At 40.1% G+C, this 12,346-nt stretch overlaps 1 protein-coding gene across 1 annotated transcript; it reads right to left on the bottom strand.

The window, feature by feature from the left end:
- Window positions 1-828: 828 nt before the first annotated feature.
- LOC115808725 (magnesium transporter NIPA1-like) lies at window positions 829-3,025 on the bottom strand. The gene is made up of 6 exons (XM_030770185.1): window positions 2,920-3,025; window positions 2,653-2,700; window positions 2,458-2,487; window positions 2,026-2,086; window positions 1,632-1,792; window positions 829-1,340 (listed from the first exon to the last, which is right to left on the bottom strand). Exons 1-6 carry the CDS (start codon window positions 3,023-3,025, stop codon window positions 829-831), a joined length of 918 nt encoding a protein of 305 aa, XP_030626045.1.
- Window positions 3,026-12,346: the final 9,321 nt, after the last annotated feature.

Raw genomic sequence — 12,346 nt, 5'->3', positions numbered from 1 at the left:
ATCACTCTCCTTTTCTGCTGCAGAAACTCTGATCCATGCTTTCATTACATCCAGGATTGACTACTGCAACAGCATTCTTCACAGCTCATCAACCAAAGTCCTAAATAAACTTCAATAAATCCAGAACTCTGCTGCTCGCCTGCTCACTCACTCCCGTTCCCGTTATCACATCACCCCGGCTCTTCAGAAACTCCACTGGCTTCCTGTCCCTCAACAGATCCAATTCAAGGTTTTCCGTTTCACCTTCAAAGCCCTCTATAACCAGGCCCCCTCCTATCTCACCGACCTCCTCCATCTCCACGCTCCTTCCCGAAGCCTCCGTTCCTCTGATGCGAAACTCCTGTCTGTACCATGCTGGACCAAGCACCGTACCTGGGGCGATAGAGCCTTCTCCATTGCTGCCCCCTCCCTCTGGAACTTCCTCCCCCAACATATCCGAGACTGCACTGAACTATCAATATTCAAATCCCTCCTTAAAACCCACCTCTTTCGAACTGCTTTTAATGTATGATTAACACTGCGTCTTATACCCTTTTATTGCGTTGATTTTACGACTTTTTAAGTCAAGTGCTCTTATTTCTTATTTTATTGTTTCTTATGTTCTCTTATTGTTTTTCTTATGACTATTATTCTTTTACTGTTTATTTTATGCTTGTTAAGCGTGTTTGAGTGTCATGAAAAGCACTCTACAAATAAAATGTATTATTATTATTATTATTATTTAAGTGTTCTGGCACACAATATCCCTGTATACACTAATGACTAATGTTACCAGCGTTGGCAGACAATACAAAAATATCAACCCTACTAATTCTCAGAGATATGTTGCTAATCCTTTTTCGTTGCCAGTTTGGTTTGTTTCCAGGTGACTGAGGGATAGTCTGGGGATATTTGTAATAATGCAACTCCTACAGCTACAGTGATGAATCCACAAAAAATACCTACGCAGTCCACAACACTCAGAGCCATCCACTCCCTGAGCAAAACAGCAGAGGCCAGTATGACAGTGGAATTAAAAGTCACATAGTAGATTGTATCAAACATGGTGGAGCTGAAGTTCTCCAATGCTTTGTTGATGAAAGTGAACTGGATGAGGATACTTACTGCAAGAGTTCCCAGTAATCCCAGAAAGAGGTAGACAGCTCTGATGTCAGTATTGGGCCCATGAATAACATCTGGAGCTGCCAGTTTAAGCCCTTTAATACTGGGCACTGTGAAGCTCCCCAGCAGGGAACAGATACCCACATACACCATGATGTTGGATGAGCCATAAGCTGGAGCGAACCAGCCAATCAGTATGATCAGGAGTAACACTACCACTGAAATGTAGATCAAAGGCACTGCAAAACAGAAAAAAGGCCTGACTAATTAAAGGAAAATCCATAGTTTAGATGTAAAATTAGCAGCTGCTTTAGTTTTAGTTGTTTATATGTGTACTTATTTTACACATGATACATCAGTATACTTTTCATGTTGATAGTAATTCCAGTTTACTACATGTATGTTATATAACTTTAATAACTGCGGTAAAGAATGGAAATGTCAAGTTAACCACAGCTAGAGCTGAGAAATACAGTAGAAAAACATCAACTGTTGGAATTGTTTTGTGTGACCATAGCTCCAATTAATACCCGAGTCCATCAGCCTCTCTTCCAGTTCAACTCTTGATGCCACGTTCTCAAACTTTGGAGCATGAACAGCAAGCACCACAGAACCACAGCTGCACAACACACAGCCCAGTTTCCCCAGTCTGTTCAGCTGCTCCTGCAGAACCCTGGAGGCCAGGACAGCCCTGGGAGAGAGGAAAACAGTACCATTATGTAACACCACACACAGGAACAAGTGGTATAAGTGTACTAACTACAACTGTAACCAATAAACATAGGAACTTAAAAGTTGTTTAATTTCTAAGCACAGATTGTAAATTCAGATTTTTAACCGAAAACAACCTTTGAGGTAACTTGATGTAGAAATATTAATAGGACAATAAAAGGACTGACACAGAATATGAATAGATACATTTACCCAAAAAGGATGCCAAGGGCTCCGAGTGGTGCAACTACAGTTGCAGGACCTGAACTGTATGGAAGTTGGTATATAGGCCAACTTCCAAAGGTAAATTATTCCCATTTGTGTCACTAGCTCTTACTGACACATCAAGATACTTTCTTGCTGTCCTCAGCCTCATGAATATCAACATGTTCTGGAAGGCTTAAAAGCGTCTCTTTTGATGTTGACGACATCTGTGTATACTCCCATTCTATGTGTGACAGACAGGCCAAGGAGAGGCCTGCTCGCTTGTTATCTCCTAGAGAGCTTGATAAATGTCACCTGGAGACTAAACAGGATCAAAGTCTGTGCTGATGCCACTGGAGGTCCAAAGACGATCGCATTCTTTTTGATCACCATTGGATGCCTTCGGATTCTGTTTTAATGTGCTGCAGAAGTCACGAATTCCGAGGGCATTGCCTATCTGACCCACAATCACTGTTTGGGTGATATTTAAAGCGTCTTTATATGTTTGTCCACAAATAATCTGTCTTTATTTAAAACAAGCATTAAAATGTTTGGTTTGAAAATGTCCATATCTATGATACAGTATTGAAACTAAATGCGAGACAAATTCTAAGGAAAGATCGAAGCTGAACTAACTTGCAAGTGTACCACTCCACCACACACAGTCTGCCAAGCGTGAACCACCTACAAGAATTCATTCAGTCAGGTTTACATGAGCAACCTCTAACAGCAGCATACACACAAGTGAGGTAAGTGTAATTACCAGCAGTCCACAATCTAATCAATTAATGGACAATTCAGAGACAAAGAAAATTAGTGGGTTGTTTTTGTAGGAATTTGTGGATTTATTTATATTGTTCCACATTAAATTGGCTGAAAGGGCCAGAGAAGGTTGTGATCTACCTTTTTCTACCTTTTGGAGCACAACTGTAGATCCATTAATAAAACTAGATACAACAGCTAACCCAACACCAACAATCGGTAAATTGTGCTGTGTGGCTTCTGTCATTGTTGTCATTTGTAAACAGGTATATGCAGAAGTTATGTTCTTGAGTGTTTGTGTAACGAATCTCTTCAGACCCAAGGACTGGAAAAGACACAGGACTGCTTCTATCTGTTTTTATTCGGGAAGACAAATAAAAATCCTAAATTTCTTCCCAAAAAAGAGTGTGACAACTGCAGACCTAATATACACCGCATCTTACATTCATTCCTCACATATGTAGATAAACATTGAAAGAAAATAACAAAAAATTATGTACTCTGCTAAACTTACAACAACATAAATTCGATGACAGAATTATTGTACTCATTTCTGATCATATAGTTTTACACTGGATTGTTAAACAGTGCTTCCAGAACACATAAGGAATGTTTTTTTCTTTTTTCTTTCTAGTTTTCTTATAAAACATACGAACATCTCTATCACCCGTTAGCACAGCATTGGAATGACGATGCATAGCGTATAGACTGCTGCATTAGTACATTAAGAAATGTAAAGAAATTATATACATGGAACATACCCGGAAGGAAATTAAAGTCCTTATTTTCCTCCAAAAAAGATAGAGAGATGTGTGACGACTTCAGATCTAAAATACACACTAGGTAAAAAGACATATAACACACACGCAATGAGACGACATCATTCAAACTCTACTAGCAAAAAGAAAAAACAAAAAATTGTCGGCATTTAACAACGCACTACATGGTGAAATGAAAAATGCATGTAAATTTACGACTACCGACCAAAACGTTGCATTTATCATAAATATTTTGCTAATATATTTGACAGTCACAATGCATGGAGGATTTTAACTTAAAACACATTATTTTTCAAATAAGGTTAGGATGTGTGTGTATGCATGAGGGAATGTGAATGTTCATGTATGTGAACATGAATTGTATGTACTGCTTTCTATGTAAGTGTATGAGGGCTCCCCCCTGAGGTTAAAGAGGCAAACTGCCTCAAAATACCACAAAATTGTCTCTGTGATTCTCAATCTCAAAAAACAATCAAACAAACAAACAAACAAACAAACAAAAAAACACCAAACACCAAACTAAGAAGAAGAAGAAGAAGAAGAAGAAGAAGAAGAACAACAACAACAGCAACAACAACAAAGAGTCAAATTATTGACTTCATTATGAAACAAGAGTTGACATGCAACATTACAAAAAAAAAGTCCTGGCATCACAGCAATGTAACTGACAGAAAAGGAAAAAGAAAGAAAGAAATAAGAAGAAAGACTCCATTTTTAATAGGTTTAAGCTTTATTAGTCCACACAGTGGCTGCGCAGGACACATCTGGGCGCGGAACCTCCTGTTTGAACCCCTGCTGCCGCGTCGTTAGTTATTTTTGAACTCTTGTAACAATGATATGGACTTGTGAGTCCACATCCAGTGAAATGTGTAAATAGGTGTAAATAGTGCATTTTCGTGTTGGTTTATTTTGTGTTTTTGCTTTTTTATAGTCAGCACATGTAGGGGGTGGGTGCCATTTCCGTTTAAACGTATTTTCTCCTGTTTACGTTAGTTAGGGAGGAAAGTTGAGTTTGTCTTTATTTTGGTATTCTGTTGTAGGTTATTCCCTTTTTCCTATTAGTTAGATGTGTTTTGTTTATTGTTTTGGCCTGGCTCACCCCTAAAGTCTTTTGTTTGTAAATATATATATATATAGTAATAAAACAAAAGCTGACTATTTTATATCGGTTTCGGTATTGGTGTTTTTTTTTTTGTTTTTTTTTCGGGTTCACTAGGGCAGCAGGAGAAGGAGGTTTCTCCCACTCATTTATGTTCACCCCACCCTAGACAGGGTCGTAACAACCTCACACTCCCGTATAAATATTCAGCCTTAAAAATATTGAACTCACACTCCCTTATAAATATTCAGCCTTATAAATATTAATCTGACACTACCTTATAAGTATTCAGCCTTATGAATATTAACCTGACACTCCCTTATAAGTATTCAGCCTTATAAATATTAACCTGACACTCCCTTATAAGTATTCAGCCTTATAAATATTAACCTGACACTACCTTATAAAAATTAACTGCTGATACTTTAGTTTTTTTCACTTTGTTGTAATTGTGACAGTAGAGTTGTTTTCTTGATCATTGTTCATAGCATCTGCTTCATCCTCCACACTGGGCACGTGTGTGTGTGTATGTGTGTCCTATGTCTTATGTGTTTGTATGAGTGCATGTGTTGTCAGTGTGTATGTGCTGTATATTTGTGTGTGTATGTGTTGTATGAGGATATGAGTACAAATGTGTGTGTGTGTGTGTGTGTGTGTATGGTTTGTTTGATTGCTCTAACCACATAACATTACATATGACCGCCCAACATTCTAAACATCCTCTCCTGTATGCTTTGCTGGAGGATGGTTTATTAGCTGTGAGTAAAACAGAGCTTTCTGCGGGTGTGTCGTGTGTTTGTTCATTTGAGCATTCATTGGCTGGCGTGTTTCTTTCTGCGGTGAGTGGTGTGTTTGTTCATTTGAGCATTCATTGGCTGGCGTGTTTCTTTCTGCGGATGTGTGGTGTGTTTGTTCATTTGAACATTCATTGGCTGGCTTGTTTCTTTCTGCGGGTGTGTGGTGTCTTTGTTCGTTTGAGCATTCATTGCCTGGCTTGTTCTGTGATGGTTGCTTTATCATGGTGACTAATCTAACACTCTTTAATGAGCTGATTATTTTTAGAGCTACTTCTGAGAAAGAGAGGGAGAGAGAGACGGAGAGGCATATATGTACACACTACATAATGTGAAAACAGAGTATGGAGGGTTTTAATGAGCTTTGAATTATAGGCTTCACCTAACAACTGTTGTCAGGGAGACATAACTATTGTGTTACATATTACGATATCATTAGTGCACTCATTTACCGAACAGCTTTTATTCTTTTGAAAACTTACAAAATGCACAATTGCTCCCCGGGCACTGCAGCTGTGGCTGCCCACTGTTCCGGATGTGCGTGTGTGTGCTTACGGCCTGTGACGGATCAACTCTCCATCACGTATGGACTGTTTACAGTCGCGAACTCTTTATACGTAGTCACATAACACTGAGTACAAGTCCAATATTTATTGATCGCTGTCATTGTGATTTTGTTGTGTGTGACGTCCAACATCTTCATTTATTGATCTGTAAATAATCGGGAACAAAATGTTAGCATTCAAAGTATTCCATAACATTTTCGATTAAATTGGTCAACGGATCAATTTTGCCTATTCCTATCCTCATATCACTGTTAAGCTGCTACGTTAGGTTGTGTTGTCCATGTGTAAATGTTGAATATAATTTGTGTGATTGCTGATAAACCTAAGCCATGTGTGACACGAACTCATCTCATTGCGGCTAGCTCCGACTTTAGAACGGTCTCGAGCGTTGCCAGAGAGTCTGCCATGTTAGCTGAATTAGCACGACTGTCCTCCGGTTTCGGCTTCTTCTTGTGGGGAAAAGAAGAAGTTAGAGTGAGCTGTTTGCGAACTCTAGCCATTTACAAATAAAAACTTAATACATCAAAAAGGATAAACTTCGAAAATAAGGACGATATGTCAGGACCTCGGTCAGTGTGCGTGCTACCCCATGGATGCATCATGTGATTAGAAACAGTTTTTCCTCAGTACACAGCAAGTATTGCACAGATCCTTTATTGTAAAACAAGGGCAGAGATGAGGTTCAGTAACAAAAGTAAAGTTTATTTAAATCTGCTGTAATGGGAGAAAAGAAGCTACAAGAGCATGTTCATGCAGAACAGCACTTTTAGATACTAAAGAACTTAAATGTACTATTTAATAAAAACCAGAAGGGTCTAAACAAGATATTACCACTAAGTACTAGGATGCTGCCAAAAGCGGCACCAAGCGGCCCGACTGCTGAGGGGACTAATGGGGGGGGGGGGGGGGGGGGGGGGGTTATCTAGTTTGGGAGGAGAAGACCTACCACCGCCACACGTGATTGTGAACATGCACACATTCAAACATACAGGGCACATACACAGCACACACACAGCAAAAAGAGGTGCAAGGGTTAGGTACAAGAAAAGCACATCAATTAAGCATGCAGTGGTAAGAGTTAATAAGTAAGGAACCCGGCTTTGAAACGTCTTCTCTCAGTACGACTGCCAGACACAACGCTGATGTATCGGAAAGAGAAAGGAACTAATACTGAGAAAACCAGAGCAGTTGGTTTACAAGACAAGTTTACAGCAAAACTTGGGCAGAGCAGGAAACAGTAAAGCAAACAGTAAAGCAAGCAAGCAAAACAATTAAGCAAAACGATAAACCCATGACGATACAAGCCAAACAAACTCAGATAAGCAATCTCTGATCGGGGCACCGGCCTGATCAGGTAAAACAATAAATGGAAATGTAATGAAAAGGAAACTAAAGGCAAAACAGACAAACAGACAGACAGACAAACATAAAAAAAAAAAAAGGAAATGAACTACAGGCATGCAGGAGGCTAGGGACAAAACCGTAAGCTGCAAAACAATTAGGCAAAGCAAAACATTTAAGAGGTGAAACAGGAAACGAAGGACAAATCAATTAGAAGAAATGCAAAACAGCAGCGGCTATGACCCTAAAAGACAACACAACACTTAAGACTTTATAAAATCAGTCCTGATAAAATACTAAAACACTGAAATGGGGTTGAACCATTGCCTGGGGGTCGCAGGGTAGCAAGTGCTACTCTATCGTGAGCATTCGTCCTATTAAACTAGGTCGGCTAAAATGAAACAACGGTAAGCAACGATTTGGGCCAGCATGAGGCACTCAATCGACCTGAAAAAATCAGTTATACAGAAACAAACAAAAAAACGAACAAAAAGACACAGACAAAACAGAGAAATGTCTTTTTATTGGACAGAATGGAAACGTCTTTGTATGGGACACAATGGAAATGTCTTTTTATGGATCAGAATGGAAATGTCTTTGTGTATGTGGTCTCCTCAGTCAGGACTATTTCTGGCCTGTCACATGTTTTCTTATAAAAGCTTTATTGTATAAAAGCTGATTGGACATGGTGTACACACCCTCTGAGCTTAGACAGCAGGTTAGCTTAAGTTTCCTAGGCCACCAGTGAGGCCCTCTTGCACATGTTGACTTGATGCCCTTGTGAAAATGTGTTAAAACACAAGTGATGTAAATAACAGGACACCTCCCCCCTCCCACGCCGCGCCCCCACCGCGGTTACAGGTACTGTCTGTATTGTACATGTTCTCTGACCCTAAGAACAGCTTTCAGTAGTGTTTGTGTTATACTCATCATTATAAAACTGAAAACTGACCCATGAATGGAGGGATCATGCTGCGAAAACATCATGTGACTTTCAGTGCCAGCATAGAACCATGACCTCAGACTTGGAGATGCTGATCCTCATCCTGACCGCTTCACTTGGCTCCAAACCGCCCTAGCGCGTGCTGGAGGTCACAGCTTAATGAGGCCAAGAGAACCATGTCATCAGCAAAGAGCAGAGACGCAATCCTGAGGCCACCAAACTGGACACCCTCCACCCCCAACTGTGCCTTGAAATCCTGTCCATGAAAATCACAAACAGAATTAGAGACAAGGTTTAGCACCGGCAGAGTCCAACATCCACTGGGAACAAGCTTGACTTAGTGCCAAGAATTCAGACATGGCTCTCACTGTGGTTATACAGGGACCGAATGACTTGCAGCAGCAAACCCGGCACCCCATCCTCCTGCAGCATCTCCCACAGGACACCCCAGGGAACTCCGTTGTAAGCCTTCTCCAGATCCATGTAACACATGTAAACTGGACTGGCAAACTCGCATGATCCTTCTGGTATTTGTACAAGGGTGAAGAGCTGGTCCGCTGTTCCACAGCCAAGACAGAATACACATTGTTTCTCCTGGATCCGAGGTTCGACGATTGGCTGGAGTCTGCTTTCCAACAGCATGAAGTAAGCTTTCTCAGGGAGGCTGAGAAGTGAGAGACCCCGATTATTAGAGCATACCCTTCAGCCCCCCTTTTTAAAAATGGGAACCACCACCCCTGTCTGCCATTCCACAGGCATTGTCCCTGACCTCCAAAGTCCAAAATCTTCAGCATTTCAGGGCGGATCTCATCCACTCCTGTTGCCTTGCCACTGTGGAGTTTTCCAACTGCCTCAGTGACCTCTGCTCGGGAAATGGGTGTCAACCCCCCCCCCCAATCCTCTGGATCTGCTTCTTCTGTGAAGGGTGTGTAGTCGGGTTCAGGAGCTCCTCAGAGGTTTCCTTCCACTGTCCGACTACATCCTCAGTCGAGGTCAGAACCTCCCTGTCCCTGCTGAGAACGGCCTGGATGAGGCCCTGTCTGCCCCTCCTGAGTTGCCTGACGGTTTGCCAGAACCTTTTTGAGGCCATGTGGCGGAGCCGTCTTAGGCAAAGAGGCAGCAGGAGTCAAGTTGGTGGCTAGTGGCTGATCACCCAGTGGATTTATTTGTGACCCAACAAAAAAAAAACAGGGAAAAATGAGAAAAAGGAAAACCAAACCAATATAATAAAGCATATATGCTATTTACAGAACTGTTGCAGAGAGAAAACAAGACATAAAACCTGCAATAACTTTTCCAATGATTGTCTCACTCTGGCACAGAATTTGCACACCCACTCACAACAACCCCTGTCTAAACCAAAATGGAGGACTTTTATAGTTTAAAACAGGATATGATGTAAGTGGACTACCGGTTGAGTTTGCAGGACTTTTACTTTAAAATAACTCTTACTTTAAAGTTGTGACATATGAGTTTCCTTTACGTCTTTGTCGCAATTCTCACACCTGGGAAACATAAAACAGGTAAGCAACAGACCTTGCATTCAACACACAACTTAAAGACAATATAACATAATGTAGCAGTTTAACAGTAATATGGAGATAGTGGAATGTGACAGATTAAATCGTTGGCCAACTTATCGGTAGAGTTATGGAATATTTGACTGCTAATATTAGTCTCTCTTTGCGAGTCTTTTCAGAACAATAAATGAAGATAAATGAAAACATTTGACATCACACACGCAACAAAATCACAATGACAATGATCAATAAAGATTTAATCCAATAAGCTGCTGCTTCAACAATGGAGGCTTTGAACAGGGTCCATTTGGACTCCACGTCCCCAACCTCCCTCGGGATCAAGGAGAAGCTTCTCCGGAGGTGTGAGTTATAGACCTTCTGGACAGGGTCCTCAGCCAGACCAGTGTTAATTTCATCAACGAAAACTGTGATGAAAAATGTTTGTCAACAAAAATTTTTCCACTACGAAAACGAGACAATAACTGAATAAAAATGCACCTTTCAAAAATAAAAACTGTGACGAAATATATTACCATTTTCGTCGACGAATACTAATGAAACGATAATGTCGGAGACAAATAAATGGGCAAGCAATAGCCTCCCTACTCTGGAAATCGAATGTTAAACATTTTAACTAACATGAACTTGGCAACCAGCATTGCTAGATGTACGATTATTATTGAATTTGTACGATAATTTCTGTACGATGTACAATCAATAATGCCAAAAGTCCCATAATGTACGATCATTTGATCATTTTGTGACATTTAGCATTGGTAGTTGTAATCAGTCTAGGGCTATTTTATACTGACTGCAGTAACTTATGGGCCAGTACTATGTTTATCCAGTGCAACGCAGTTATCATTATAATATAACATATATATAAAAATATTACATATATATATAAAAAATCGATGGACAACATATAACAGAAATGAATAGAACAGGATACATTAGAACAGAATATACTGTGATATAATAAAATATAATATAAATGCTTTTTGGGAACATAAAGGAAACACTAGATGTTCTATATGTTGAGCATTCCCGAACAACCCAGCTTCTGTGGTCTCCGTTGTGAATCTATCCACACCAAGTCGTGCATGGTGATTCACAACATACTTTTGAGTATTTTGGTCTCTGTCCAGTCTATTCTGTAGCACCCCACACAGTGCAGACAACTCTGTGCTATGCAGGAGGACCCACGCTGGCCTTCCGTCCAAGATGCCGTCCTCCTCCTCAGAAATTATATCTACTGATGCGGTCTTCCATATGGCAGCCTCTTCCTCAGTTTAAAGAACACTAGCTCTGGCCTTGTGCTGCTGCAAAACACAGGGAAAACAGAAATTAGATCGCTGAAAACAGCAAATCGAGAAAAATTCTTAACACTACCGGGGAAATTATTATGTTTTGACTCACTCTTCTCTTCCTTTGCCTCATGTGAGTGGTGATCCTGCCCTCCTCGTTCTTCTCTAGATTCTCTTCTTGGTTCATCCTGTAACTCTTTTGAATAGTTTCAACAGGTCTTGTAGGATGCTAGAGAGAAAAAAAAGCGGAGAAGAAAAGAGGATTAATTAAAAGTTCTTTTGGAATTCCAAGTACTGTTATCAAATAATCGCGATGATATACCAACAAAACACATTGGCTGACCATGGCTATTTCAGCGTTATGCATTCTCTGCACAGCTTTCTGTAAAAAAAAAAAAAATTAGCACAAGAGTTATATGCAACCACATTAAGGGATAAAGCAGAAATGCGAACATATCTCACTGTCAAAGTATTCCAGGGATGCAATACGAAAGGGTAAATTAATGCTCAGTCTTATTGTGATCTCTGCTTATGAGGTAATAGGAATCTGACTGATGCACTTATTGTAAGTCGCTTTGGCTAAAAGCGTCTGCCAAATAACAAATTGTAAATTGTAAATTTCAGAATGTGCAGCAGCCAAATAAAAAAAAGCCAGCAAGCCACTTAAATAAACTTACCGAAACAAAGTCATTTCCCGTTCGTTTTCTTTGTTGGGACAGACTCCTCTTGCGCCTCATTGAGCTCTCTAATGTCTGACTCCATCCTTTCCAACCGTCAAATGACATTCTCCATGAACCTTTACTGCTGTTCAGACATCTTCTTAAAAAATGAATTTAACACAGACACCAGTTGTTTGTTCTCATTCGGACTCGGCGTTGGAATAATTAGATATTCCCCTCCTACCAGTTTTCTTCCTTGTCATGTTTATTTTCTTGGTCTGCCATGGGTCTGTTCTGGAGTTCTGTAAGTTTCTGATATTCTTGTTTACTTTAAATAAAGAGAAAATTGATCTGCATGTGCATCCAGCCTCTTTCTAGAGATGTGACACTGTAGTGAGTTAGAGATTCATGTTCGAAATTTGACCTACGAAGTACTGGTAAAAGACCTCACATAAAAATTTCATATTTTACAGGGTTGTTTCCCCACAAATTTTATGGTGTTTTCAGTTTAAGTTTTTCAAGTATAGCTGCAAATGTTTTACATATATAGTTTGGCAAAT

The sequence above is a fragment of the Chanos chanos genome, chromosome 3 (assembly GCF_902362185.1).
Source record: "Chanos chanos chromosome 3, fChaCha1.1, whole genome shotgun sequence".
In the NCBI taxonomy this organism is placed as follows: domain Eukaryota; kingdom Metazoa; phylum Chordata; class Actinopteri; order Gonorynchiformes; family Chanidae; genus Chanos; species Chanos chanos.
This window is presented reverse-complemented; position numbering and strand designations above follow the sequence as displayed.

What these genes read in the sequence shown, in the direction of transcription:
- LOC115808725 (XM_030770185.1), bottom strand. Translation starts at nt 3,025, where the DNA reads ATGACAGAAGCCACACAGCACAATTTACCGATTGTTGGTGTTGGGTTA. An exon ending in GTGGAGTGGTACACTTGCAA is followed by an intron (nt 2,488 to 2,652) that starts GTTAGTTCAGCT and finishes TCACCCAAACAG; the next exon opens with TGATTGTGGGTCAGATAGGC. An exon ending in TCAGATAGGCAATGCCCTCG is followed by an intron (nt 2,087 to 2,457) that starts GAATTCGTGACT and finishes TATACCAACTTC; the next exon opens with CATACAGTTCAGGTCCTGCA.